At 48.0% G+C, this 27174-nt stretch overlaps 12 protein-coding genes across 13 annotated transcripts; 9 read left to right on the forward strand and 3 right to left on the reverse strand.

The window, feature by feature from the left end:
- Window positions 1-253: 253 nt before the first annotated feature.
- ONS95_008557 (uncharacterized protein) lies at window positions 254-1414 on the reverse strand (the record flags this gene model as incomplete). Its single annotated transcript, XM_058502113.1, has 2 exons — window positions 254-1329; window positions 1378-1414. 2 exons carry the CDS (start codon window positions 1412-1414, stop codon window positions 254-256), a joined length of 1113 nt encoding a protein of 370 aa, XP_058349143.1.
- A 725-nt stretch (window positions 1415-2139) lies between these two features.
- Window positions 2140-3334, forward strand: SPT3_1 (Transcription initiation protein spt3; the record flags this gene model as incomplete). The annotated part of the gene is made up of 4 exons (XM_058502114.1): window positions 2140-2181; window positions 2312-2401; window positions 2475-3281; window positions 3329-3334. The coding sequence occupies 4 exons, from the start codon at window positions 2140-2142 to the stop codon at window positions 3332-3334; spliced, it is 945 nt and encodes a 314-aa protein (XP_058349144.1).
- Window positions 3335-3888: 554 nt separating this feature from the next.
- On the forward strand, window positions 3889-4984 carry CBP3_1 (Protein cbp3, mitochondrial; the record flags this gene model as incomplete). The annotated part of the gene is made up of 3 exons (XM_058502115.1): window positions 3889-3954; window positions 4006-4378; window positions 4449-4984. The coding sequence occupies 3 exons, from the start codon at window positions 3889-3891 to the stop codon at window positions 4982-4984; spliced, it is 975 nt and encodes a 324-aa protein (XP_058349145.1).
- Window positions 4985-5938: 954 nt separating this feature from the next.
- ONS95_008560 (uncharacterized protein) lies at window positions 5939-6764 on the forward strand (the record flags this gene model as incomplete). Its single annotated transcript, XM_058502116.1, has 3 exons — window positions 5939-6040; window positions 6092-6573; window positions 6629-6764. 3 exons carry the CDS (start codon window positions 5939-5941, stop codon window positions 6762-6764), a joined length of 720 nt encoding a protein of 239 aa, XP_058349146.1.
- A 1178-nt stretch (window positions 6765-7942) lies between these two features.
- Window positions 7943-8603, forward strand: ONS95_008561 (uncharacterized protein; the record flags this gene model as incomplete). Its single annotated transcript, XM_058502117.1, has 2 exons — window positions 7943-7997; window positions 8083-8603. The coding sequence occupies 2 exons, from the start codon at window positions 7943-7945 to the stop codon at window positions 8601-8603; spliced, it is 576 nt and encodes a 191-aa protein (XP_058349147.1).
- A 650-nt stretch (window positions 8604-9253) lies between these two features.
- Window positions 9254-10619, reverse strand: ONS95_008562 (uncharacterized protein; the record flags this gene model as incomplete). The annotated part of the gene is made up of 3 exons (XM_058502118.1): window positions 10414-10619; window positions 9898-10329; window positions 9254-9847 (listed from the first exon to the last, which is right to left on the reverse strand). Exons 1-3 carry the CDS (start codon window positions 10435-10437, stop codon window positions 9254-9256), a joined length of 1050 nt encoding a protein of 349 aa, XP_058349148.1. The 5' UTR covers window positions 10438-10619.
- A 911-nt stretch (window positions 10620-11530) lies between these two features.
- Window positions 11531-13155, forward strand: SSN3 (cyclin-dependent protein kinase; the record flags this gene model as incomplete). Its single annotated transcript, XM_058502119.1, has 3 exons — window positions 11531-11633; window positions 11890-12060; window positions 12113-13155. 3 exons carry the CDS (start codon window positions 11531-11533, stop codon window positions 13153-13155), a joined length of 1317 nt encoding a protein of 438 aa, XP_058349149.1.
- Window positions 13156-14008: 853 nt separating this feature from the next.
- ONS95_008564 (uncharacterized protein) lies at window positions 14009-14299 on the forward strand (the record flags this gene model as incomplete). The annotated part of the gene is made up of 1 exon (XM_058502120.1): window positions 14009-14299. The coding sequence occupies one exon, from the start codon at window positions 14009-14011 to the stop codon at window positions 14297-14299; it is 291 nt and encodes a 96-aa protein (XP_058349150.1).
- Window positions 14300-15387: 1088 nt separating this feature from the next.
- On the forward strand, window positions 15388-20247 carry ONS95_008565 (uncharacterized protein; the record flags this gene model as incomplete). Its single annotated transcript, XM_058502121.1, has 2 exons — window positions 15388-18774; window positions 18820-20247. 2 exons carry the CDS (start codon window positions 15388-15390, stop codon window positions 20245-20247), a joined length of 4815 nt encoding a protein of 1604 aa, XP_058349151.1.
- Window positions 20248-21048: 801 nt separating this feature from the next.
- HEM1 (mitochondrial 5-aminolevulinate synthase) lies at window positions 21049-23185 on the forward strand (the record flags this gene model as incomplete). Its single annotated transcript, XM_058502122.1, has 2 exons — window positions 21049-21385; window positions 21441-23185. 2 exons carry the CDS (start codon window positions 21049-21051, stop codon window positions 22934-22936), a joined length of 1833 nt encoding a protein of 610 aa, XP_058349152.1. The 3' UTR covers window positions 22937-23185.
- Window positions 23186-24354, reverse strand: ONS95_008567 (uncharacterized protein). Of its 2 annotated transcripts, XM_058502123.1 has the most exons (3): window positions 24231-24354; window positions 23771-24178; window positions 23186-23662 (listed from the first exon to the last, which is right to left on the reverse strand). In XM_058502123.1, exons 2-3 carry the CDS (start codon window positions 23969-23971, stop codon window positions 23237-23239), a joined length of 627 nt encoding a protein of 208 aa, XP_058349153.1. In that variant the 5' UTR covers window positions 23972-24178; window positions 24231-24354; the 3' UTR covers window positions 23186-23236. The 2 variants fall into 2 exon arrangements, with proteins under 2 accessions (XP_058349153.1, XP_058349154.1); XM_058502124.1 differs by having other exon boundaries at window positions 23771-24354.
- A 632-nt stretch (window positions 24355-24986) lies between these two features.
- Window positions 24987-26844, forward strand: ONS95_008568 (uncharacterized protein; the record flags this gene model as incomplete). The annotated part of the gene is made up of 2 exons (XM_058502125.1): window positions 24987-25251; window positions 25304-26844. The coding sequence occupies 2 exons, from the start codon at window positions 24987-24989 to the stop codon at window positions 26842-26844; spliced, it is 1806 nt and encodes a 601-aa protein (XP_058349155.1).
- Window positions 26845-27174: the final 330 nt, after the last annotated feature.

The following is a 27174-nucleotide window of genomic DNA, read 5'->3' on the forward strand; positions in this document are numbered from 1 at the left end:
ACATATGAGGTGCCTCACGTCGGTGGACGAGCAAGAAATAGACCACGACCAAGAGCTCCTAGCTTAAGTGAGAGGCTAAGCTTGAAACATAGGAGTTTTAGTCTAACAAGTCCAGGGCTACCTGTTGAATCTGTAGATAGCACAATAGAAGGACTGAAGAAGCGATTAGAGAGGCCAGGACACAACAGAGGGAGCAATAATGTTACATAAGATCGATCAAGCGGGACAAGAGGAACAACTTTTATGTATTTTGCTACTGCTTGAAGGAGGACTGAGGCAAGCGCTCTAGAACTTTTATCAAGTCTCCAGTTACCCCCATAGCAGTGACATCCCCGCCAGCTCCAGCACCTTGGATGATCAAAGGGTTAGCGCCGTATCGTTTGGTGTAAAAGCTGATAATGTTATCACTTCCCTTCAATGCCGCAATTGGATGAGACCGATCGAACTTTTCTAGCCCAACCTTCACTTCCTTCTTAGTTACATCAATGCTCCCTACGAACCGTACTACCTTTCCTTCCTTTTCAGCCGCAACTTTTGTCTCCTCCATCTGCGAATCGAACTCAGGCAGCTTCTGTAAGAACTCGTCTCCACTCGGAACACTCTCTAATTCCTTTGGAATCAAGCTCTGGACTGGGAATGAAGTAGGCGACTCAATGGGAAGTCCAGCCAAACGAGCCAAGATCGTTAACTTTCTAGCCACGTCTAGTCCGTTCAAGTCATCTCTTGGGTCTGGTTCTGTGTATCCCAACTCCTTTGCTTTCTTAACCTCCGCCGACCATTTACCGCCTGATCCTTCAGTTGGTGCAAACGAATTGAATAAGAAGGACATGGTGCCACTGAAAACACCCTCGATTCTCGTAACCTCGTCTCCAGTGTCGACCAGCTCCTTTAACGTGGCGATAACTGGTAGTCCGGCGCCTACAGAGCTCTCGTGGTACACCTTCGCACCGGACGTAGAAGCAGCAGAGAAGATGTCCTGCCACAGCTTGTATGAACCGGAGAAAGCCTTCTTATTCGGCGTAACAATGCTAATCCCTTCTGCAAGGAAAGCCGGGTACGCATCTGCTACATCTTGCGAGCTAGTGTTATCGACTAGGACAACCTTTGCAGGAGCTGCGGACAGATATTCGATGATGTTAGGTATGGAGAGGGGTTCTTGCGTCGAACCTGCGAGGGCAGTGGAGATGTTTTCGTAGGGTAGGGCGGTGTAGTTCGGGCTGTAGAGGACTGTCTTGCTTCGGCAGATGAAAATGAGAGAAAGGTTTTTGGAGGAGCGTTTAGAGAGGCCTTGGAGCTGAGAAATAAAGCATTTTCCAACCCCACCAGCACCTAGAAGCTGTTAGCTAGACTCAAGAGGCCAGAAAGCCTAAGACGCACCGATTATTGCAATGTAAACTTCTTTAGCTAAAGACATTGTAGGCAATAGGGATTGAAGCGGTTAACAGATCCTAGGGTCCAATTGGTAAGCCTCAAAGGATATAGATCATAAAATTCGAAGTTTGGAGGTAAAGTTTAGAAGGGCGGGATTTAGCGGTAGCAGCCCAGGACCGCCAGCCAAGGTACCCGCGCCACGTAAGAATAGGATCTTTGCTCTTACCTAGGTAATGGAATAGAATTAAGCTCCGAGATGGCGCGGTTGTATTTTTGTTGTCGATTGCTGTGAATCGAAATAGATCTTATGGGGAAAGCAAGTGAAAGATATTATCCTTGCTAGACTACCTTCTTAGAAGCTTTGAGCCTTAGGTAGATCCTGAAGCTGTGAAAGCTTTACCTTAGGTAGGTATAATAACCTCAACCTTAATCACGTGACTCTGAGAACCGGGATTCCGTCCTTAACTTACCTACCTAGCTTCCCCGCTATCTCTGTGCAGCGAGGCTGCGGAGCCTTAATCCAAAGACGCTCTTCCTCCCTTCAATCGTGACAGTCCTTTAACAACTTGACAAGGTACTTGCCAAGAACATTTACAGCCCAGACCACAGAAGGCAGCTACTTTATAAGTCTTCGATCCCTGCTACATCAGACATTCGAAGAGCAGATCCTAGGATACAGCAACGGAGAACCATTTTATCACCAGCGCCGAATTGTGAACCTGGCGTCCTTCTGCTGAGTGAAAAGGAAGGAGGGAGAATACACATAAGATGGCGGACAAGACAGCGAAATACCGGACGGAGATCCAGCAGGTGAGTTCATAGCGATAGCGATCTTGGGGCTTGGTGCCTGGGAATACTAATTGCGACAACTCATGTTCCTATGCTAGAGGGTTAGAAGATGTTAAGATAACCGTATAGGCTGATTTATCATGTTGAACAGATGATGTATGTGTCTGGAGAGACAGCTGAAGCATCTGCCGAGACTACAGGTATCATTGAGGAGATTGTACGGCAACAGGTTATTGAAATGGTAAGTCCATGGAATATCCTAAATCTTTCATTCATAGTTTAGCTTTGAAGACCACGCAGCTAATTAAATATAGCTCAGACAATGTACTGAGCAGGCTTCACGTCGAGGTAGCAGATCGATATCGACCGACGACTTAATCTTCCTGATCCGGCACGACCAAGCCAAGGTATCGCGACTCCGGACTTTCCTTTCCTGGAAGGATGTCAGAAAGAACGTCAAAGATTCTGATGATAAGGGTGGAGATGCTGATATTGGAACGGGTGATGAGCCGGTCGGAGCAGCAGCAGGTGGTCCTGTCGTCGATACAGCAAAGAAGAATAAGAAGGCCAAAGTCGGCTTACCTTGGGAAGTTCCATCATTCTACAACCAGGAAGTTCCGGAACGCGAAGATGAGGATGATGAGGATGAAGAGGAGATGAACTATGCGACTCTACAACGTCTCAAGAAAGCTGATGAGCGTACAAAGGCTATGACTAAGGAGGAGTATGTCACTTGGTCCGAATACCGTCAAGCATCATTTACCTTCCGTAAGGGCAAGAGATTCAAAGAATGGGCGGGCTTTAGCGTTGTCACAGACTCAAAACCAAACGATGACATCGTTGATATTTTGGGTTTCCTGACATTTGAGATTGTGCAGACATTAACCGAGGAGGCTCTCAAGATCAAGGAACAAGAGGACCTTGTGAAGGATAAGACAGGTGGAGAGCAGATAGGCAAGAAGCGCAAGATTCAAGGATTATTTGACCCTCCATCTGAAGGACGTACGCCTGTTGAATCGAGACATATCCAGGAGGCTTTCAGGAGGCTGCAAATCCGACCGACCAAACAGCGTGCAATGTGTAATTTCTCAAGGGGTCTTAATCGCACACCACTAAAACTTGTATGTCCTACTTATCTATCCTTGGTTTATGCTAATGTGTCCTCTAGTTTTGAGACTGTGTACCTTACGGCGTTATAGGACTCTAGAACTTGTCAGGCTCTTGGTATTAGCGTTGGATGATTCCCTGAAGTATAAAGTCCAGGTGTTATAAGGCGTTGAAGTGTCACAGCCGTGTCGAGTATTTATTTTCTATTCGATACTTCCTGGTACTTGTACGAAGAGTGACTCTAGAATCGATATTTGTATTCCTGTACTATATATGTTGTGCTCTTGGGTAATTAAAGTGAGTAGCAAAGCTGGCGCTAAGTTGAGTTTCTAAATTAAACGTTGGAGAGATCTGAAGGGTAATACGGGCAGTCGATACGGAGGAGGCCCTGAGGGCCTCCAAAGCCCATTCGAGATTGCCGAGGATTCTCCATGACGTTGCCGAAAACCCCACTATGCCGCATCTATGCCCGTGGCCACTTGCCCTAGGTAGCTGCCTCAGACGAGGAAACTCGGAATAAAGTATATCCGATCCCGGTTAGAGTATCGACTAATGACATCTTCGACTAGTTATCAATTTGAATCTCCTATCTTCCAGTTGTGAATGAAATTAGAATTCACTATGGCTTCGAAAGGTTGCAAAGCATGTACCACTTGCGTCAGAACTGTCCGACGACAATCGCTTCAGGTAAGTACCTCTTTCAAACAATACATACTTCTAGACTAACCATGAGAGCAGCTTCAGATATCAAGACTTGGAGCTGTACGTCAAAGAACATTCACAACGACCTCGAACCCATATGCCGAATCCCGTAAATCGAATATTACACCATCGCCATCAGCGCTGTCTTTATTATCAAGATCTCCAACTTCAACAATTGGCACTGATTCAGATTCAAAAAAGAAGTCTGCTACACTAGTGACCATGAAAGCTGCTGCTGGACTGCAAAAAGTGACAGGCAAGGCGACTGAGACGTATACAGCCTACGGGGCCACTGAAGTTCTTTACAAAGAGTGTGCGCGACAGGCAAACTATTTGATAAGTCAAGATGCAAACTCGGAGGAGGAGATACCAAAAACCGAGGACGGAGAGGATCTAGGCGTTGGTGATGGTTGGTGGCTACAAGGCAAGTTTAGGCATGTCAGGCCAAGACGTGTAGCCTCATCTGACAAATTGCACAGGAGCAGGTTTGAAGCCCACGTTCAGTACCTGGTCGCAGGTGACTATGCTACATATGTACCTTCTCTCTGTGAGGATTCGATGCTTTCCCCTACCGTCACATAATACATGGCAGCAGCACCTCCTTGATCACTTTTTCCACGACGCGGAGAATCGTATGACGATTTACCATAACATGCATGCCTCTGGGACAAGAAGCAAATATCTCAAAGACCTATTCATTCAATGGAGAGGTTTACTAGCAGCATACGACGAGGGTTTGGTCAAGGGGGATGCTGTATTAGCAGCAGCTGTTTGGAGGAATATCTTTAAGGCAAATGAAGAGGTCGATATTAGGGTCTTGGGACAGATTGTCAGCTATATGCGAAGGGTGTTAAAAGGACTAGATTCCTTGCCCGACGAGAAAATTAGCCAGGCAACACTGGAATTTGGTAGTCCTGAGGTCGAAAGTGCTATCGTTCATCAGCGAAGCAGATCCATGGACTTGCCTTTCGAAAATGCCTCCGGGACAAACTTTCCCGGTGGAAAGCGATCATGAACACGATTTCTCAGTCGGCTATATTAATTTGTGGAAATATGTACCTAAGGATGTATAAGTAAGCATGTTAGACTAAGCTTCTGGCAAGGAAGCCTCAGCTGTTTAAAAGTATCAGCTTGTACGAAATCTGCAGCGTTATCTCACCGGAATATTAATAGTTCCGACTATCGTCTCCGGTGGCAGGCAACGATATTGTAACCGCCGGGTCCCGATCAGCCGCCGCGAGCCTCTCCAAACTCTTCACCAGACCCCCAGCCTAACAACCCAGCCAAGCCAAAGCCACCAGGCAGCAAAACCCTCAATCGCGCAGTATCGGGTGCAAAGGGAAGTGGCCGATTAAGACACGTGCACCCCCTGTGCAAATCGTATTTTCGAAGTAAAGTAAACAAAGTATCGACAATGCCTCCTCTTACGCGTCGACGTTCTCGACACTAAAAGACTATACTCCACCTCCTGATCTTGCGTATAATAAAGTTAGATATGTCGATACTCTTGCGCGAACCGCTATTATTATTTGTAAGCTCTTAAAGCAAGAACTCAATGTTCTGATCCCTTGTACATTAGTTTAGAAGATCTCTAGCGACTAGGTAGAAGTTTGTGCAATACAAGATCTATATTCCTGAAAAGTCAAAGGGACAGGCAAGTTCTACTTGAGTAAACTGCCGGTACCTTATTACTTCTCAATTCCGCTTGAAAAATTGAGACCAAGCAGGCCCCTTACTGCATGTCGGCCGATCTTCGGCTCTGCCCCCAACAAGGCTGGGATTTTGACCCCGCAATTCTACAGCCTTCCCTACAGTATGATCAATATACAATTTTCAGTCCACCGACTTACACTGTCAGCAAAGATCAACGGACGTCACATTTCCTTATTTGCTGTTGAACCTCTTCTAATTAGCCAAACTGCATTCAATCCGCAAATTGGTCCGCTTATTCAGCGGCGACTACAATACTATGGCGTGGCACTGTGGCGGCAGGACAAACGCTGAATTGATTGAGAACCTGTTCAAAGCCAAGCTTATAACTAGTTCTAGAGTTCGGGATGCGATGCTCAATGTCTGTACCCACCTGTCACTCTATATACTGGTGAGGGATTGACGGCTCAAGGTTGATCGTGCCCACTACTGCCCAGACCCATACTACGCCTACGAAGACTCACCTCAAAGCATCGGGCACGCTGCTACGATATCTGCTCCACATATGCATGCCTCGGCCGCCGAGTCCCTTCTCCTGTTCCTAAAGCCTGGTTGCAGAGTACTAGATATAGGCTCGGGATCTGGATACTTGACTGCCGTGCTGGCAGAGCTCGTAAGTCCTCAGAAAGAATCTAGCGCAGATACTGCCATTGCGAGAGTGGTAGGACTGGAACATATAAAGGCGTTGAGGGATCTAGGTGAAAGGAACATGTCAAAGAGTGAGAGGGGTAAAGAACTGTTGAAGGATAACAGGGTGAGCTTCGTTGTAGGTGATGGTAGGAAAGGCTGGACCCATGGCCAGGATAGTGAGAAAGGATGGGATGCTATTCATGTTGGAGCAGCTGCTGTTGAACTTCACCAGGAATTGATTGATCAACTGAGAAGTCCAGGCCGGTGAGTTATCGCTACTTTAATTGACAGCAGGAAGAGTGTCTTATCTGGTCATTAGGATATTCATTCCAATTGAAGATCCTCGCGGAGGAGGTCAGTACATCTGGGTCATCGACAAAGACGCCGATGGTGTAGTGACAAAGAAGAAGATGTACGGGGTGAGATACGTTCCTCTGACGGACGCCCCGAACTGAAAGCGGCCGAGCTTGACAATTATGGACTTCCCTTCCATGATCTCGAGTTTGCAACAGTGATGATTAAGGAGTAAGGGAAGAATCCCCGTCCACAGACACTCACGAGGCGTTAGGGACAGCGTTTAGGTGCGATATTTCAAAAGTCAATCTGCGTTCAACTCAACAAGTAGCGGAGAGGTTCGCCATCACATTCCAACAACATCGCTTCTCTTCCTGTTTTCTCGCCTTCCGTCTTAAGTTGTATCATATTTCATTCCCATCCTTGAAACCCTTTTCGATTTTGCTTAAGTAACTTTCTTCCTCATCGAAGTATCGAAGTACTCACATGTGCCGTCCTCTATTTTCCTCCTGGCTTCTTCTACTCATTTAAATCACCCGTATCAGCACGGCGATCTCACAACTTGGTAACTTTAGCCTGCTTTCCAAAACTTTCCGAAATGCGAGGTCCACCCCTCTTATCTCACACGAAAACAGTATCCACTTTATGTTCCTCACACGGTATATGTTCTTCTTTTTAAGCTTAAATCACAGGCATGTGAGATTTCCGGATACGCATTGTAGTCGAATCGTTCGGTAATCAGAATTGTGTTAATTCCATGCCGAACTGAGACTAGCTCCCAAGTCCATCATTTGCAAGTTGTAACACCGCCTCGAACCTACAGATTAGAAGTCAGAAAATCAGACCGAACCCCCAAACTTAGCGCGCTAGACCTCGCCTCGCATCAACTCTCACCTTGAAGCACTAGCGAAGTCAATTGTCTCGTCCCAAGATCCCTCCTCGTTCCCTGCGAAACCGCGTCTGAAACAACCGCCAAGGTGCACCCATCATCCGATCTCCCTCAAGCGACTCCACTCTAAACGTTTTGACACTCCTAATCTGGAGTCTATTCCTCGATTCTGCGACTCTCCTATGGCCGTCCTCGTGCTCTCACTCGGACAGGTTTAAAGTCGATCATATTCCGCGTTTCGTCTGATCTTCTTCTCTTCTCGCTCTCACTTCATCAATCCACTCGTTTCTCTTTCTATTGTTCACTTACTATTCGGCAACTGTGTTGTTTTTATCTTATTGTCTTTCTTCTGCAACTGGTCTTGCTTGTAAAATTCCCCTCACTCTTTCTACGATTCAAGAAGTCAATCGTCCAGGACAAGAATCTCTTCACATCTCCTCCACCTGTAACATGTACTCCACAGCCCTAATCAGCGCTCTTGCCCTCGCTGGCACCGCTCTCTCAGGTATGATAGAATCTGCTCCATCTCACACCCTCTCTAAAACCCAGCAATTCCCTGGACACCAACAACGGACTAACCCACTCTCCAGTCCCCCTCTTCGTCCCTCGACAAACTACAGCCTGCTTCGTCGTTGGCTCTACCACCCTCCCTGCCGAAGTCCAAGACGTCGTAACCTCCCTCCAAGATACCATAACTTGCTCATCCACTGTGAAAACCATCTCCGGCGTCCCCGATGTCACATCTGGCAGCACAACCTTCTCCAGCATCGACTTTAGCGCCTCCTCGTCCTCTCCCCTGGCCTTCGCGCTCTCCGAGTTCGCCACCGACACTCCTCTCGCCTCTACCGACCTCGCGCTCTTTCAAGACCAGCTCAACGTGTATCTCGCTACGGAAGCGGGTATTAGAAGTGTAGGCGGAGGATTAGGGATCAAGGCACCGAAGTTTTTCTTAGCCATGCAGGTGGCGAGGATCAAGACCGCGCAGGGGATTGCCATTACAGATCCTGGACAGACCGTTGAGCATTTACTCGGTAAGGTTACGAAGAACGCAGTGAGGGAGAGTCAGACGACACTAGATCAGATCACGGCTCTTGCGAGTCAGCTGGCTTAGATGGCGGAGAGGTAGTGAGATGTGATGAGACGGTAGGAACAGCAGTATGTAGAGAAGGTGCGGAGTAGATAGGCTGGTGACTTGGTTTCTTGTATATTAAGAGGTTGACAATCATTGTAGTATAAGAAGATGTAACTTGACAACTGAAGTAGGTGCAAATCGGTTGAATAGTGAGAGCTACCGTCTTATGAGAATCAAAGACAGGTCTAAAATAGGAGTAAAAATGTGAGAATCACCGATGATTATTTCGCAATATAGGGTATAGTGGAATCAAGAAAGAACATATCGCTGCGAACAAGCGAGCTTAGCAGCAGCCCACTGCCTCTTGGAGGCAGATTCGCTCCCTAGGTACAGAAGGATAAAATTTGACCAAGACAAAGCCGGAATATAATTCCATTCTTAACACAACTTACCTGTAACTTCAGGCAAGAACAACATGAAATGATTTTTGAGAGATGAGATAGAAACCAGGTGAAAGTTCACAAAATGCGATAGATGTACTTATATTCACCAATTCCTAGCTTAGCGCCGCCTAAGCATAAACGCCGTGAGCTACTACTGCTCATTTAAACCTACCCCAAACACACAAACGCTTGGCCTTGCTTGGCCATGCCATATGAACGCCACGCAAACACTATCAACCACTCGGCTCAGACCACGGTGGCAGGTTCCTCTCCGGTAGCAATTACAGGCACATTCAGACCCCGCTCTGGACTCTGCAAAACCAGTTGCTCGTGTCTTCTCGCCCTGAGGAAATCGCTGACTGCCCGAATCAAGATGAACCATCCCACAATCATGAGGATATAAGCCAGCCAATCGTTTGTCCCAATATCGCCCCAACCTCCAGAGCCTGAGTCCATCCCCTGCGCTGAATTTCCATTGACTGCGTTAGGGTCGAAATCGTGACTGTTGGGGTCTGGAGGTTGCTGGTAAGTAGGGTCTTGGCCATTAGATGGGGGACTCATGCCCCCTGAGCCTTTCATGTAGAAACCATATTGAACAAGAGTGATACCAAGGCCAGCACGAGATCCATTCTTAGCTGCATGTGTGGTATGAAGTAGGTAGGTGAGGAGGAAACCAACGAGTTGGAAGGACATCGAAATCATGCCGTTCCAGATAAAGGAGAAGACGGAGCCAACGGGGAGTCCATCGACGTAGACTTCATCTGGTCCGCCCATTCCCGGTGCGAGAATTGTGGTTTCCCAGTATGGAGGGGCAGCATCTGCTGCTGCCTGTTCGTATGTCTGTATTTATGTTAGCAAAAATATTTCCCATGCCAATGAATAAAACGTACAGGCGGATGTTCCTCCAATTTCTCACCCCGCTCTGGCTTCGCACTCAGGTTCGCAAACACACCATCTGATCCAGATCCACCGCCATAAACTCTTCCATTTGTCTGAGGATGAGGAGGAGTAGTGAAGACCGGAATATGCGTCTGCCTTCTCTCGACGATTGGTCTGGAGTCTTCGCCGATCGGATTGGTAGGAGGTTGATTATCGACATGATCGGTAGACGAAGACGTTGGCGTTCCCCGCATTAATCTCTGTCTATCATCACCATCGTTATCTTCATCGCTATCAGACCCATCTGCATCGAAAGTATCGGCAAGATTCTGATCCACGGCCGTGTGTCTCGAAGTCGGGGAGGAGGCTCGTGAGCGGAAAGACGGAGGTGGCGAGGATGGAATCGTAGGACTTATCAGAGTCTCTGTATCGTTCGCAGATACCTGTTGATGATTGTTAGAGAAGTATTCGATTAGGCTGTTCAACATTGTTCTTCTGTGGCGAGACTTGGCGACGGTGAGACGTACTTTTTGATAGCGCTGGGAGGACATTGTGAACAGCAAGGGGAAGCGGAGGGCGATGAAGACGGAGGTATTATATAACAGGAGCAAAGAGAATGAAGACTGTCGCCGTGAGCCGGACCGCGGCCTGGGTACTAAGTGAATTGAAGGTAGAGGACAGGCAAGGAGCGTGATGGTGATGAGGTTGTTGGTGGTGGTGGTGGTGGTGGTGGTGGTGGTGCAGGTGTGATGTGAAGCAGGTAATCAACCAGGCCTCAGGAGACGAGTGACGGGATGTCGTGGACTGCGGAGGGCGGAGTTGTCGGCTGTCGGAGTGTCTGAGTCTGAGGTGCCGGTGAGGGTCAGGGTGAGGGTGAGGGTGAGGCTGTGGCTGTGTCGGATTTACTCGTAGGGAAGCGCTTGCGGCATATTATTATTCCTGACAGAGAGGAATACCACCTCATGCTTGAATATATTATGTTGTAATAACCGCTATATTACTCGTATTTCCTGAGGACTTACTTACTCTTACGAGTAGGTAAGATAGGTACCTTAATTTACAGGCAACAGACCCCACCGAGCCCACCCCAAGGACCCGCCCCTGGACCTGGTCACCTGATCAGACGCCGGCCACCCCTGACATAGACTGGAACGAAAGAACAGTGACACCAAGAACACCAGTTGCAGTTGCAGTTGCAGCACCATTTCAGCCAACAATCGAAGAAGTAGAAGACGAAGACGAAAACGACTTGCCGGAGCAGGCGACTACTACTGTCCATTGGGCAGATACATAACGATCGAAGAAATCATTCCCCCGAAAGAAAACAGAGACATGCCATGCCCTAGAGAGCCTCAGCTTCAAATACGAGGAGAGTGAAGGCCATTAATACCTTAGTGTCCGCCCTCCCCTCCCCACATAGCTTATCCATCACCACCACCACCTGCATTTACCACACGGTATTGTTCCCACCTCCCGAGCTCCCCCACCGACTTGACCGCATCATTTCCTAGCACGGGTATTCGAACGCCCGCCGTGCATCAGCGTCAAACGTTGTCCTGTGCCTGTACTCCGTACTCCGTACTCCTTCTGACCTTGCTCACAAACGCCTAAGGAGCCTGTCCGAGACTCCTAGTTCCGCAATCAATGAGCCTAGCATCAAATCCACCGTCAACTGGTGGCCCATCTTCTATTGCCGCTCAGCAACGTACCCAGACTTTAAAGAGGAGCGTGCAACAAGCCTTTAACGGTATTCGACATTCTCTTACAGCATCTTTCCAGCCCTACTATACTTCTGCTTATAGTTCTATATACGTGCTTATTGCTCGCTTCCCTTCATACTTTCGCACTCCTTTGTTATTCTGGCACTATTTTCAACTTTTAAAGCTGAGGCGATCCGACTTTCCCCTCTTCAGGCATCTTTGTTTGAATGTTTCCAACTAGACGGCCTCTATTCCGTGTGTGCTCTTGTTTCTACCCTGAACTTTTACTGATATGACTGATAGATCCGGCGGATCGTGGAATTAGCCCCAATGTGGGCTATCAGAGCAAAGTTCGAGTTATAGACCGTTACAAAGTCATTGGTTTTATCAGCAGTGGCACTTATGGACGAGTTTACAAGGCAGTTGGCCGTCATGGCCAGACTGGTGAGTTTGCTATCAAGAAGTTCAAGCCAGGTATGTGCTCTTTTACAGGATCCTAAGACAAGCAAGCTGAGTTGATATCTAGATAAGGAGGGTGAACAAATCCAGTATACTGGAATCTCCCAGTCAGCCGTGAGAGAAATGGCATTATGTTCTGAACTCAGTCACATCAACGTGATCAGACTTATCGAGATTATCCTGGAAGACAAATGTATCTTTATGGTGTTTGAATACGCTGAGCATGATTTACTTCAAATTATTCATCATCATACGCAACCGACCCGACATCCAATTCCGCCATCAACGGTAAAATCTATCATGTTTCAACTATTGAATGGATGTCAATATCTACATGCCAACTGGGTTCTCCACCGAGATCTTAAGCCAGCCAATATCATGGTGACTTCAAGTGGCGAGGTTCGTATCGGAGATCTCGGCTTAGCACGACTGTTCCACAAGCCATTACACAGCCTATTCTCTGGCGACAAAGTAGTCGTTACTATCTGGTACCGAGCTCCGGAACTGCTTCTAGGATCAAGACATTACACGCCTGCTATCGATATGTGGGCCATTGGTTGTATTTTCGCGGAGCTGCTATCCTTACGACCAATCTTCAAGGGCGAGGAGGCGAAAATGGATAGCAAGAAAACTGTACCGTTCCAAAGAAACCAGATGCAGAAGATCGTGGAGATCATGGGGATACCGACAAAGGATAAATGGCCGCACTTAGTCAACATGCCTGAGTATAATCAATTAAGTACTCTCTCAGGTTCCCATTCGAAATCCGGATCCAATCTCGAGAAGTGGTACTACGCTACTATCAATGTACACAGCGGCACTAGTGCACCGTCGTCTAATGCCTCCCTCGGCGTAGAAGGCTATAAACTGCTGTCGTCTCTCCTCGAATACAATCCTGAGCGACGTCTTACTGCTCAGCAGGCACTGCAACACCCATTTTTCAGCACAGGCGATAAGGTTAGTAGTAATTGCTTCGAAGGCATTAAGACAGAGTATCCGCATAGACGGGTCAGTCAAGATGACAATGACATCCGCACGAGCAGTTTACCTGGTACGAAGCGGAGTGGCTTGCCGGATGATACAAGACCTATGAAGAGACTGAAAGAGTGATGAGTGGGTCTACCTCTAGCTCGCCTTGCCTCGCCCTATGAGTTCGTAGGTAGGAAGCTTGAAATTATGCTTTTTGGGCATAATGTAATAGATCTTGCCGAAGGACTTTACAGTTGCACCCTCCTTGTGAATGGCCTTATTTTCCAAGTGATCCAGATATTAAGGGTCCTTCTACGTATTGAATGTGATATTACTCTATCCATGATTTAACTCAACCTCACTCTTTCTTGGTCCTCACTAGAAACAAATCTATCCAAGCAATATTCCCACCAGATTATAGATGCCAAGGAGAAGAAATGTGTTTAGAAGAGTGTAGAATATATACGGGCTGGCCGTACTTCTTGGGTGGCGATAACCACCAATGGAACATATTAAGCCGGTCGTCATTTGATCGTATCGAGTCTTACTTTGATCGACCCACCCAGTGACTACCTTATATATTAATACTTCGAACCGGGTAAACAAGGTTGATTTAGCCGCAGAGGAACAGAAATCCATATCCAGGCACCAGAGCGATCTGAAGGCCCAAATTGATACAATATATCCCTTTTCCCCAAGCATCTCACCCATATGTAATCTCCAATTTTGGTGAAAGTTTCGCGGGCCAGTGCTCACTCGTCATAGGCCAAGGGAATTCCCTCGCTGGTCAATTATCCTAAACATTACATATTTCCGCCCAGGCAAAAATACTTCATTTGAAGTATAGAAAAGCAACGAAACGAGATTGCGAGCACAGAATTGCCATATCGAGGATGCGTTCCTGAAAGCCATCAGGAAAGGTTTAAATGCACTTCCCCACTTCAGAGTTGACCTGACTTCAACACTCAAGCTCAAGATTTCCCTAGCCCTCAAGATGCTTCTCACGTTTGTAATCTTCGCCACTGTCTCTTCAGCTGTAGCTCAAACCGCAGCAAACTGCAGCGTCAAAGGATACGACACTGGCAAGCAGCCAGCTTTCCTCACCAACCCGAACATTACGACAACCACAGGCTGCAAGACCTTCTGCGCGGAGACCATTTACGACAAATGCCAGAGTTTTGCTGTTGGGCCGTTCTGTCTACTGTATAATGTTACGGTGACTGGGAATGTTAATGTGGTGTCTGCTAGTCCGTGGACGTTTTATGATGCGGCTTGTAAGGTCTGAGGTAAGTTGGAAGTTCCTGGTATTGTGGGAGCTGATAGGAGGTTCTGACGTGTCTAGAGGTGACTTATATTGAAGCCCTTGGAGTCGTGAGATCCGGACTGATTGAGACCAGAGGCGGCAGTATGACGGGTTGGTGTGGGCATGTCACCTGTTTGGATTTTGGAGATGTTGGGAGACGTAGAGGGTCCTAGTATTCAATTCTTGGAAATACATGCTTGCTGCAACAATGCGTTTGAAAACTTCCTACCTACCAATAAGCCCCCAGCCCGAATATAAGTACTGTAGGACTTCGCTTGCTCTTGGGGTTTCTATTTTGAATTGGTTCAAAGCGGGGTTACGAAGTTAGCAGAACCAGGGGCCTAAAAAGCTGCCTCTGCAAATCCGAAAAGCAGGCAAGTCCCCGGCAGGTGGGCAGTACGCCGTACGAGTGGTTTGAACACAAATAGGAGAGATTTGAGGGGACAATAATAATGCACCCGACAATAATACTGTAGTGATCCAGGCGAGACATGTTGTGAAAGTAAAGTTAGACTTAAGGTGCTGATGTCCCCGCCCCTCTATGCTAATCGGCGATAAGGTACAATAAGGTATTGTAGTTTACTCGTAGCCGGCGCCAATCAAGCCCATAACGTAATCGTCCAGACGTTGTTTCGAGCTAAGACTTGGCTCGCAACAAACGCCATCAAAGCTCCCCTCGAAACAATACAATTGAGTTTATATCTTCCCTTTCACTTCGGTCCCCCCCTCAAATCCCTTAAAGTTGTCTGTTTCTGTTTTCTTCTTGTACATACTCTATGACGTCCATCTCCTATGAATTTCTTCCTACCCAATCTCATCCTTTCCTTTCGACCAAGAACTCCCAAGAACCAAGTCGGCTAGAAGCTGCGCCGAGGTCCGACCCAGACTCGTATCCAAAACTTTTGTCACTCCACGCGTCCTTCAACTTGGCGATGGCTTCATGATTGTGGTGGCCGAGTCATCGAAGATCTCGTCCCGAAGTTGCTGCGTGCGGCACTTAAAGCACGAGGTGTTAGTAGTGCCATCTCGACCTCCTCCCACCATCATCAACAAACCCCGCCACTGTCAACATGGGGCTTCTCAAACAGACCTGGACATTGACACGTAAGAACCTTCTGATCGCCTTCAATCGTCATGCCTTTAGTACCAGTATCCGTGCCTTCATCCTCCCTGTGGCCTTTATGATATTCTTGAGCTATGCCCGGAATATCTTCGTACCTCCTTCGAATTATGGCATCGGCTCCCCACGTCCCATTCGCACGCTGGCAGAAGGAATCAGGGCGGGAGGAGCTGGAAGAGAGACATTGGCATTTGTGAATAATGGTCTAGCAGGAGGAGATATCGACCGGGTCATCGATGCTCTGGTACAAGATGCATCCAGCGCTGGAGCAAAGGTCGCACGACTAAGCACCGGAGAGGAACTGCTGGATACCTGCAGAAGCAGTCTGCGAGGCGCAACGGAATGTTATGGCGCCGTGGTTTTTCATGCTTCACCAAGCGAAGGAAATGGGGGTCTCTGGAACTATACGCTGAGGGCAGATGGTGCCTTTGGAGAGAGGATATATGTTGAACGAAGCACGAACGATGCGCAGATATACCTCCTTCCCCTCCAACGAGCCGTGGACTATGCGATCGCAGGATTGAACAGCACAACCGGCCAAGCATCTCTTCCCCAGACGGTCCTTGAATATCCATACACTAGCATATCACAGAAGCAAAGAGAAACGAATATTCGGGTCAACTACCAAAGCGGAATCATCAACATCCTGGCGGTTGCATTTCTGATCGGGATGGTGGGAATCACGTACCACCTAACAGGATTTATTGCCTCGGAAAGAGAGTTAGGAATGTCGCAACTGATCGAAGCTATGATGCCCAATCTGAAGAGATGGCAGCCACAAGTTGCTCGAATTCTGTCCTATCATCTTGCATTCGATATCATCTACATTCCAGGTTGGATCATAATGCCAATCGTCCTGGGCGTCGGCGTATTTGCCGAAACATCGATGGCTATAGTAATCATCTACCATGTCCTGGCTGGTTTGTCTCTTGCCTCCTGGTCAATCCTCGGCGCATCTTTCTTTAAGAAAGCGCAGCTTAGTGGCATATCCATGGCTTTGATCACCTTGTTACTTGGTGTTCTTGTACAAGTACTCAAGTTCAAAGGTAATGGATCCGTTGCAATCCTGTCACTCCTTTTCGTGCCATGTAACTATATTTTCTTTCTGACTTTCATGGCGAGATATGAACGCCGAGAAATGGCGACGAACCTCTTCAAGGCTGCCCCAAGGAATCCATGGACTCTACCAGGAATCGCACTCTTGGTGTTTCTCATCATTCAGATTTTCGCATACCCAATTCTTGGCGCCATAGTGGAACGATATCTCTATGGGACTGCATCAAAAGGACGTTCTGTCACCCAAGGCCTGGGATCGGATGGCGAGTCTTCTTCAGAGACTGTCCAGTTGGACAGATTTACAAAGCACTATCGTCCAAACTGGTTCCGCCGGAAATTTGCTAGATTTACCAAAACCCCGACCGCTACCGTTGTCGCTGTGGACAAGTTGACTCTACATGCAAGGAAAGGTCAGATAAGCGTCCTCCTTGGTGCAAACGGAAGTGGAAAGAGCACGACTCTTGATGCCATTGCTGGATTGAATAAAGTTACAGGTGGGACCATCAAGGTTGACGGCACGGGCGGGCTTGGTATTGCACCTCAGAAGAATGTTCTCTGGGACGAGTTGACTGTAGAGGAGCACATCCGGGTCTTCAATCAGCTGAAGACTACTGGTAGCAGAGATTCCAAGGATACCATACGCAGTTTCATTGCGGCGATTGATCTTGATCGAAAGATTAATGCAAAGGCAAAGACCCTTAGTGGAGGTCAGAAGCGGAAATTGCAGCTTGGAATGATGTTTACCGGCGGCAGCTCTGTTTGTTGTGTGGATGAAGTCAGTAGTGGACTGGATCCATTGAGTCGTCGCAAGATCTGGGATATCCTTCTGGCCGAGCGAGGTGCCCGAACCATCATTCTCACGACTCACTTCCTGGACGAAGCCGACCTCCTCTCTGATCAAATTGCTATTCTTTCCAAAGGAACACTTCGAGCCCAAGGCTCATCCGTCGAGTTGAAGAATCGTCTTGGAGGTGGATACCGAATTCATCTTCAAACAGGTCCTGGTCACGAAAAGGCTCCGGAGATGGAAGGCGTGGAGTCACATAAGACTTTCGGTCAGACAATGTACTCGGCTCCCACATCTTCGCAGGCAGCACAGATTATACGTAAATTGGAGGCAGATGGCTTGTCAGACTACCAACTTTCGGGGCCAACCATAGAAGATGTGTTCTTGCACCTAGCTGACGAAGTGAAGTCTGAGAGTTCAAGCAGTGTCGATCGGCAAGTTTCTCCCGCCATTTCAAACGAGAAGACTGTTGCCGCCGCTGTTCAGCCCGAAACTGGCCGCATCCTAGACCTCCACACCGGAAAGAGCATTGGATTCTTCCGACAAGCATGGGTCTTGTTCAGGAAGAGATACACAATTCTGCGCCGAAACTATTTACCATACGTTGCTGCTCTCCTTCTCCCCATCATCGCTGCTGGACTTGTTACCTTGTTTCTCAAAGACTTTGCCCCAATTGGTTGCTCTCCTGAACAAGCTGTTTCGCTCTCAGATGTCGAGACACTATTTTCTCAACAAAAGTATAACTTGCTTGTTGGGCCATCGTCAAGATTTTCAAATACCACGCTCACATCACTTTATGGGCCACTTCTACCGTTCGTCCCTCCTCAAAATATGATACAACAGAGTCTCCATATGGTGGATTCGCTTGCAGACTTCAACAACTACATTGACAGGAATTATGCGAATGTTACTCCTGCCGGTTTTTTCATCGGCTCGGGCAACTCTGAAACCACTTTGGCATACAAGGGTAACGGGAACATTTACACTGCGATCTTTGGTCAGAATATCATGGATGTCGCCATCACTAATATCAGCATCGGGACACAGTATGCTTCTTTCGATATTCCTTGGGCTCCAAGAACAGGAAAGACCCTTCAACTTGTTGTGTACTTCGGACTGGCCATGGCCGCTTACCCAGGATTCTTTTCTCTATACCCCACTATTGAACGTACCAGGAATATTCGAGGGTTGGAATACTCGAATGGTGTAAGATCTCTGCCACTTTGGCTTGCATACCTGACATTTGACTTTCTAATTGTTCTGGTCTCGAGCGCTCTGAGTGTCATCATCTTCGCCACATCGTCATCTGCGTGGTACCACGTCGGATATCTCTTCGTCATCTTTATGCTATACGGCATGGCTTCAATTTTGCTCGCATACGTGGTATCGTTGTTCGCCCGAACTCAGCTGGCAGCGTATGCAATTGCAGCAGCTGGCCAAGCTGTCTTCTTTCTTGGATACCTTGTTGCTTACCTCTGTACGCTGACATATGCTGTAAGTACTCCCTTCAGCCAGTTGTTCTAAGCTAATACCTTCCAGCCTGTCAATAGAATTGATGATTATCTCCTTGTTGTACACTTCGTTGTGTCTCTCGTTACCCCTATGGGAAGTCTCATAAGGACCTTGTTCGTGGCTCTTAATATCTTTTCCACGACCTGCGATGGAAAGCAGATTGCCTCGAACCCCGGTGGCATGCTTCAGTATGGTGGTCCAATCCTCTACCTCATTGTACAAGTCTTTGTTTTGTTTGGAGTTCTTCTTTGGTACGACTCTGGATCGGTCTTGGCTTGGTATCGTCGACTTCGCAAATCTCCTATGCCAGAACAATCGGATCCGGTATCAGATGAGGAGATCGCAGAGGAATTAGCACGAGTCAGCAGCTCGAATGACGGTCTGCGGGTTCTCAATCTCACCAAGTCTTTCGGCCCCGTCACAGCTGTGGATAACCTTACCTTCGGAATTAGGCGTGGAGAAGTGTTTGCTCTTCTTGGGCCCAATGGTGCTGGGAAGTCAACAACGATCTCTCTGATCCGGGGAGACATTCAGCCATCGAAGAATGGTGGAAACATTATCGTCGAGAACATCGAAATCAACAAACATCGTGCTCAGGCACGTTCCCATCTTGGCGTGTGCCCACAGTACGATGCCATGGATCAGATGACTGTTGTCGAGCATCTGCAATTCTATGCTCGAGTTCGTGGAGTTCCTGATATCGAGCATAACGTTCGAGAAGTTATCAGAGCTGTTGGTCTCGAATCTTTCTCTTCGCGCATGGCAGCAAAGCTGTCTGGCGGAAACAAGAGGAAGTTGTCGTTGGGGATCGCTCTCATCGGAAATCCTACCGTGCTACTTCTTGACGAGCCTAGTTCTGGTATGGATGCTGCAGCCAAAAGAGTGATGTGGAAGACACTTGCCGCCGTTGTGCCTGGCAGATCACTTCTCCTCACGACACACAGTATGGAAGAGGCAGATGCTCTTGCTGATCGTGCTGGCATCATGGCCAAGAGGATGCTTGCCATGGGTACAACTGATGGTCTGAGACAGAAGCACGGCGATGCGTATTACATTCATCTTGTGATAAAGACAGCACCACATACTGCACCGGAAGAGATCGAGGTGGTCAAAGCATGGATCATGAACCAATTCCCGCAAGCTGATATTGAGGACCAGACATACCATGGCCAGATCAGATTCTCTGTGCCGAAGACAGCGAGTGATGATGAGATGAAGGAAGAGAAGGATGGTGTGGGGTCTCTGATCATGATCCTTGAGGATCGACGCGAGGAGTTGGGGTTGGAGCATTATTCTGTGAGCCCGACGACACTGGACCAGGTGTTTTTGTCTATTGTCCAGAAGCATAATGTAGAAGAGGAAGGATATACGAAGTCGACTAATGGAGGACGGGGTTTCGTTCGTTCTCAAGTTAGTGCCTTTGGCAGTAAGATCAGACACTACCGTAGACCTTAGTCGTCTATGAGAACCTCCATTCGGCTGTACAAGAGACTAAAGAATTGGTTAATGATCTTGTCCCTTTCGAGTCCTACTGGAGTGCTATAGTGCCTCTTTGTTTTGTGTCACAAAGCTCTTGTTACGCAGTAGGGTCGGCTAGAACAGTGTTGTGGTGTCGAGAGTTATAAAACAAGGGGGAAGCGGAGGAGGAGTAGACCTTGGGGAGCAAAATTAAACTGAGTAGGTTAGTCAGTCACTTGTCAGATCATCGTCACGGTACGGTTCGTAGCGCAGATCTCTGATGCTATCATCTTTGGACCGAATGCAAGGTTGCGCTAGACATGAAATTAAGGCTCATTACTAGCTGGAGCGATATTTACTCAGGAATGGTAAAAGATGTTCTGTTCTGATGCTTAACAGGACCGGCTAATAGGAAGCGGCCTAAAGCTGCTTATTTTGCTGTGGATGCCAGAACTGCGCTATTCCTCTGCCGGACCCTCAATTGCTAAATTAGGGCAGCCGGCTATCACTACTTCCGCAGACCAATCTGTCTTCCCCACATCCATCGCCGCTTCCCGACCTCACCGAGGTCAGAATCAAACCCCTCCCTCGTACTAAGAAGTCTTGTCTAGGGATTTGTACTTCATACTCTAGGTAGCCTGGCTAATCCCGCCTTTTCATCTTTCTTCACCAGCTCCTTTACTCTCTCTTCCCTCAACACCACTCAACACCACTCAACCACCATCTTCTGTCAACAGGAGAAACAAATCAATCGTCCAACTACGCTCGCAGGCTCAAACCGCCACTCCAATCGCAACCATGGACTCTGTTCTACGACAATCAAAGTCCATGTGTCCATTCCTGAAGAAGACTTCACCCGCCACCCTCCGCTCCCTCTCGACTACTGTAACCCGCCAGGCCTCCCCAGGTGGCGGCAGTATGTCCAACCTGCAGACCATTGCTCGTCGCTGCCCCATCATGGGAAAGGCCCTCGCTGTGCAAATCGCCAAATCCTCAAAGGTCGGACTTGGTGGCGTGGCTGCTCTAGGTGCCATCCGCGCTTTTTCTGGAAAGGTCAGCTCAAGCAAGGCGAAGCTGCATACCAGCTGTTCCCACGAAGCCAGAGCTCTAGACGACACTTTGTTCGGACGTGAAGGTTAGTCAATCTACAGTGTGTGCGCCGAAATACTCTGTTGACCTTATATCCAAAGCTGCCTTCAAGCATGCTAAACCTGTTCGTTCGATCCACCACAAGAATGATCAGAAGTTCGACTACGAAGGATTTTACAATGCCGAACTTGACAAGAAACACAAGGACAAATCCTACCGCTACTTCAACAACATCAATCGTTTGGCTAAGGAATTTCCCCGTGCTCATACAGCGAGCAAGGAAGACAAGGTCACAGTTTGGTGCTCCAACGATTATCTCGGGATGGGCAGGAATCCTCAAGTCCTAAAGACTATGCACGAAACTTTGGAGGAATACGGAGCCGGTGCGGGAGGAACCCGAAATATCTCCGGGCATAACAAGCATGCCGTGAGTTTGGAGGCTACAATTGCAAAACTGCACTCCAAGGATGCGGCGTTGGTTTTCACTTCTTGCTATGTTGCAAACGATGCTACTCTTGCGACTTTGGGAAGTAAACTCCCGGATTGTGTGATTCTCTCGGATAGTTTGAATCATGCGTCCATGATCCAGGGTATCCGCCATTCTGGAGCTAGGAAGATCGTATTCCAACACAATGATCTGGCTGATCTTGAGGCCAAACTCGCCTCTCTCCCAGCCGATGTCCCCAAAATTATTGCATTCGAGTCCGTGTATAGTATGTGTGGCAGCATTGGTCCAATTGAAGGGATCTGTGACCTTGCCGAGAAATATGGCGCTCTCACCTTTCTCGATGAGGTTCATGCCGTGGGTATGTACGGACCACAAGGAGCTGGTGTAGCAGAACATCTCGATTACGAAGCTCACGTCAATGGAAAGCCCAAGGGAACGATCATGGATCGTATTGACATTATCACTGGAACTTTAGGCAAAGCTTATGGCTGTGTTGGAGGTTACATTGCCGGTTCAACCAAAATGGTAGACACTATCCGTTCCCTTGCCCCGGGATTCATCTTCACTACCTCTCTCCCTCCCGCAACAATGGCAGGCGCTCAAACCGCCATCGAATACCAAATGGCATACCAAGGCGACCGCCGCCTCCAACAACTCCACACCCGCGCTGTCAAGGACTCCCTCGCCGAGCGCGACATCCCAGTCATCCCCAACCCATCTCACATCATCCCCGTCCTCGTCGGGAACGCCGAACTTGCTAAAAAGGCCTCCGATATGCTCCTCGATGTCCACGGCATCTACGTCCAATCCATCAACTACCCCACCGTCCCCGTCGGCCAGGAACGTCTCCGCATCACGCCTACCCCAGGCCACGCCCGCGAATTCCGTGACCATCTCGTTGGAGCCTTGGATTCCGTCTGGAACGACTTGAACATCAAACGCACTTCTGCTTGGGCAAAGGACGGTGGCTTTATCGGGGTCGGTGAGCCTGGTCTTAAGCTCCCTGAGCCGCTCTGGACAGATGCCCAGCTGGGCGTTACAGAGGTGGTTAAAGAGATAAAGGCTAGTAGCCCTGTGGGCGTTATCGAAGCCCTTCTTGAGAGAGAGACTCATGCTATAGCCAAGACTATTGGTACTGCTACTGCTTAGGTGTCTTACTGTTAGTCTCCAGGTCTCTGCAGGAGGAAGGTACAAGGCAAGTAGGGGAACAGGCAATCCCGGTCAGGGTAACAGACTATCTTAGACACTCTTTTGAATACACGATTTTGAACCACACTTTCACAACACCATGTATATCGATATAGCTTTGTTGAATGTCAACCGGTACTATACCCACAGAGACTAAAAAAAGTTTCACCGGGAAGCAAGATCGACGTTACGTGTTAGAAGACACTCTTGTCACTTATAGTCCGTCAGGATATTCATTATTCGTTACTTATAAATCGTGGCTCAGCTCCGGCTGAACCCTCCTCTCCCGCGACCCCGACCAAATCTGACACTCGGAGGTATAAACCTAAGCGAAGACATAGCACCTGAAAGCCCATCCATATCTGTGTCTTCTGAATCTGCACGACTTTCAACCAGCTCCATCTCAGCCTCTTTCATCTCATCTCCAGCTCCATTCTCGGGGCTAGTAGCTCCCACGCCCGAGCTTCGTCTATCGTCTCTCTTGCCAGATTCACTCATATGTTGTTGAGCAGCCGAACTGCGTCTCCTCTGATTTCCAGATCGCAACATGGAGCTCCGGCGGTCGATCCCGTCGTTCACGACGTAGAAGTCGTAGTCTTTGGGAAACATGTGCTTGTCGATCAGGTGCATGCGTCTCTTCTGAGGGGTGGAGCATTTCCGATCGCAATCCTCGACAAAGCATGAATACTAGGAATAAGTAAGTGAGTAAGTGAGTAAACTATAAATGAATTCTATACACCTCTTTTTTTTTTTTTTTTTTTGGAGGCAAGGCAAGGCAAGGCAAGGCAAACTCACTGTCTTTTCTCCCCGCCCCTTCAAAACACTGATCATGGAATCGTGATTCTCCTCAATATGTAGATTCAGGAAATGTTCTGTAGGGAAGTTCTTCCTACACTCCAGACACCGATTTGTGTGGGTCTTGGCATAGTGAACATCGTATTCCTCGAATGAAGCAAAAGTGAGGGTTCCCCGGTGTGGTGGGAGAGAACATCGCATTTCTGTGGTGGTGGTGCTGGTGGTGGTGGTGGGACGACCTTTGCTGCTGCTGCAGCTGCTCTCCTCTACGCTGAGATGGACGAATTTGGAGGTTGAAGCTGGGAATTGTTCTGTGCTGCTGGGATGGATAACTGAGCGAGCTGGAGCGAAGGATTCTTCTTCTGGAGACTCTGGGGAAGAAGGAGGCTCGAAATCTTGTCCTGAGCGCTTGGCCATTTTTGAGAAATTATAGGTGTTGAACGCGGGGTAAATAACCTACTTTTACAGTAATGTCGCTCTTGTCCTTCTGCTTGTCCAGTAAGGTACTGTAGTCTGTAGAACTTGTTTCGCTTATCTTATCGGTTAGTGGCAAAGTCCTGAGTAGCAGTAGCAGTAGCAGTAGCAGTAGCAATAGCAGTAGCAATAGCAGGTATGCGGTTTTGGACCTCTATAATATAAAGGTAGCCATGCGAGCCAGGCTAAGAAAGAAGAAAGTGTAGGTAGGTATCAGTAAAGCTACTATAAGTACTGAGGCCGAACAGTGTCAGTGGTGCCTCTGCTCTGCACCTACCTAAGGCTAAACTCCGTTTCCCTCGATTACCTAAGAACAATTGCTTTGAAACGTTTCCTGTGTCCTGGTCGTCTTTTCAGGTTCTCACAAGTATTATAAGCTGCCTGTAAACTTCCCAATCTCCTGTCACTTATCTGCGCTACATAGGTACGAATACAACTTGTCATATTGTCATGGCTCAACCACTGATTGTTTTCCTTACTCGTCGCTCGCATGAGCAAGCGGCGTGCGGCTTCCATCGGCCATCTCATCCCGGGACCTCGGTCCTGGATTTGAATCATTAGAGGCATGATTGGTTCGCTCCAGCAGCCCTGCCGCTGCATTCCACTATTACTCTACTCTACTCTACTCTACTCTAGATTATTATTGTCGTCATAATTGAGCATTCAACACCCGCTGTTGTGCTTAACTAAACGAGACCAAAACACAACATCACCACGGCAATGCGGTGACCTCTCACTAGGTATGGCTTCCTCCAGATCAGTCACTGCAACTCTGCAGCGAAATCTGCTGAGGCGAAATCCTATCCGAGCATCGACACAGCTTCCTCGAAGCTTTCAATCGACCTCAAGCTTCGTCCGCCCCCGCACAAGCTTGTCTCGATCCCTTGGTCAGTTGAGGGCATTCTCTGTCTCAACTCCCCGCAGATTCGCAGAAGTCAATGACGATTTCGACCCTAAATCAATTGACCGAGAAAGTGACGAGGTTGATGTATGTATTGTTGGTGGAGGTAAGCTTATGGGAAGAACGAACCAGATAAGAAGTCGGACTGACGGAAACAGGTCCTGCTGGATTGAGTGCGGCTATACGATTGAAGCAATTGGCAAACGAGGCTGGCAATGAGGAGTTCAGAGTTGTGCTGTTGGAAAAGGCGGGGGAAATCGGGGCACATATCCTTTCTGGAGCGGTTATTGAACCTACAGCAATCAACGAATTGATCCCAGACTGGCTGACAGAAGAAAACGAAAACAGTTTTCAAGATGTTACTCCTGCGACTAAAGACAAAATGCGATTCCTCACGAAAGGGAGCTCCATCCCAATACCTGCCCCTCCACAGATGAACAATCATGGCAATTACATTGTTAGTTTGAACCACTTCACAAAATGGCTTGGTGAGAGGGCAGAGGAGATTGGAGTTGAGGTTTATCCAGGATTTGCTGCATCCGAAGTGCTGTACAGGTCAGATGGATCGGTTCAGGGTGTTGCGACAAACGATCTAGGCATTTCAAGACAAGGCAAGCCTAAGGACAACTTTGAAAGGGGCATGGAATTCCACGCAAGAACTACACTTTTTGGAGAAGGTTGTCATGGAAGTCTTACAAAACAAGTCATCAAGAAATTCGATCTGCGAAATGAGAGCCAGCCTCAAACATACGGTCTCGGTCTAAAGGAAGTTTGGGAGGTACAGCCTGAGAAGTTTAAGAAGGGAGAAATTGTCCATTCAATGGGCTACCCTTTACCAGCAGACACATACGGCGGTGGATGGATGTACCATTTTGGAGACAATCTTGTCAGCATCGGCTTGGTTGTCGGCCTCGATTATCCCAACCCATGGCTTTCCCCGTACCAAGAGTTCCAAAAGATGAAGCACCACCCACTGTATAAGTCAGTTCTAGAAGGTGGAAAATGCATCTCCTACGGTGCACGAGCTCTTAACGAAGGAGGGTTTCAATCGATACCAAAGGTTGCTTTCCCAGGCGGTGCCCTGATTGGCGACACAGCTGGCTTCCTCAATGTTCCCAAGATCAAGGGAACGCACACTGCGATGAAGTCTGGCATGCTTGCTGCAGAAGCCACCTGGAATGCTCTCTCTAATACGGACAGTGGAACCATTTTCCTTTATGATTATGAAGAGTCTCTGCGGAAATCTTTCATCTGGAAGGAACTGAAAGAGGTCCGAAATATGCGACCATCTTTCCACAGTCCGTTGAAGCTCTACGGCGGAATCATGTATTCCGGCCTCGAGGCATACGTTCTTAAGGGCAAGGTCCCTTGGACGCTCAATCACAAGGGCACAGATGCATCGGCGACGAAGACAGCAGACCAGTGCAAGAAAATCGAATATGAGAAGCCAGATGGCAAGATCAGCTTTGATATCTTGACGAGCGTGAGCCGCACAGGCACAAATCACGAGGAGGATCAACCCGTACATTTACAGGTCAAGGATTGGGACAAACATGCCGCGATGGAATGGCCAAAATACAAAGGAATAGAGAACCGCTTCTGCCCGGCAGGCGTGTATGAGTACGTAGAAGATGAGTCGAAGGATATTGGTGTGCGGTTCCAGATCAATGCCCAAAAGTATGTGTCTTGTCCTACTTGAGAGAGATCATTGCTTACTTTTCTAGTTGCATTCATTGTAAGACTTGTGACATTAAGGTTCCGGATCAAGGTATGTTTTTCTATCCCTTTCTAGTGGAGTATGTATTGACCAGTAACCAGACATCAACTGGACTACACCTCAAGGGGGAGAAGGCCCAAAGTATTTCATGACATGATCAGTATCTGGGTGCCCGATGGGACTCTGTGTGTATCACTAACGAAGAAAATTAAAGAAGATAAAGAAGAAAATCAATACGAAGCCAGTGACCAAGATACAATTGTGCGAGAAGTTCCTTAGTTGCCAACTTGAAGCTATCCAACGAATGGATGC

Source organism: Cadophora gregata (genome assembly GCF_030347475.1).
Source record: "Cadophora gregata isolate MNR1 chromosome Unknown scaffold_21, whole genome shotgun sequence".
Taxonomy (NCBI): Eukaryota; Fungi; Ascomycota; class Leotiomycetes; order Helotiales; family Ploettnerulaceae; genus Cadophora; species Cadophora gregata.

What these genes read in the sequence shown, in the direction of transcription:
- ONS95_008567 (XM_058502124.1), bottom strand. Translation starts at nt 24,187, where the DNA reads ATGGCCAAGCGCTCAGGACAAGATTTCGAGCCTCCTTCTTCCCCAGAG. An exon ending in AGGGGCGGGGAGAAAAGACA is followed by an intron (nt 23,663 to 23,770) that starts GTGAGTTTGCCT and finishes ACTTATTCCTAG; the next exon opens with TATTCATGCTTTGTCGAGGA.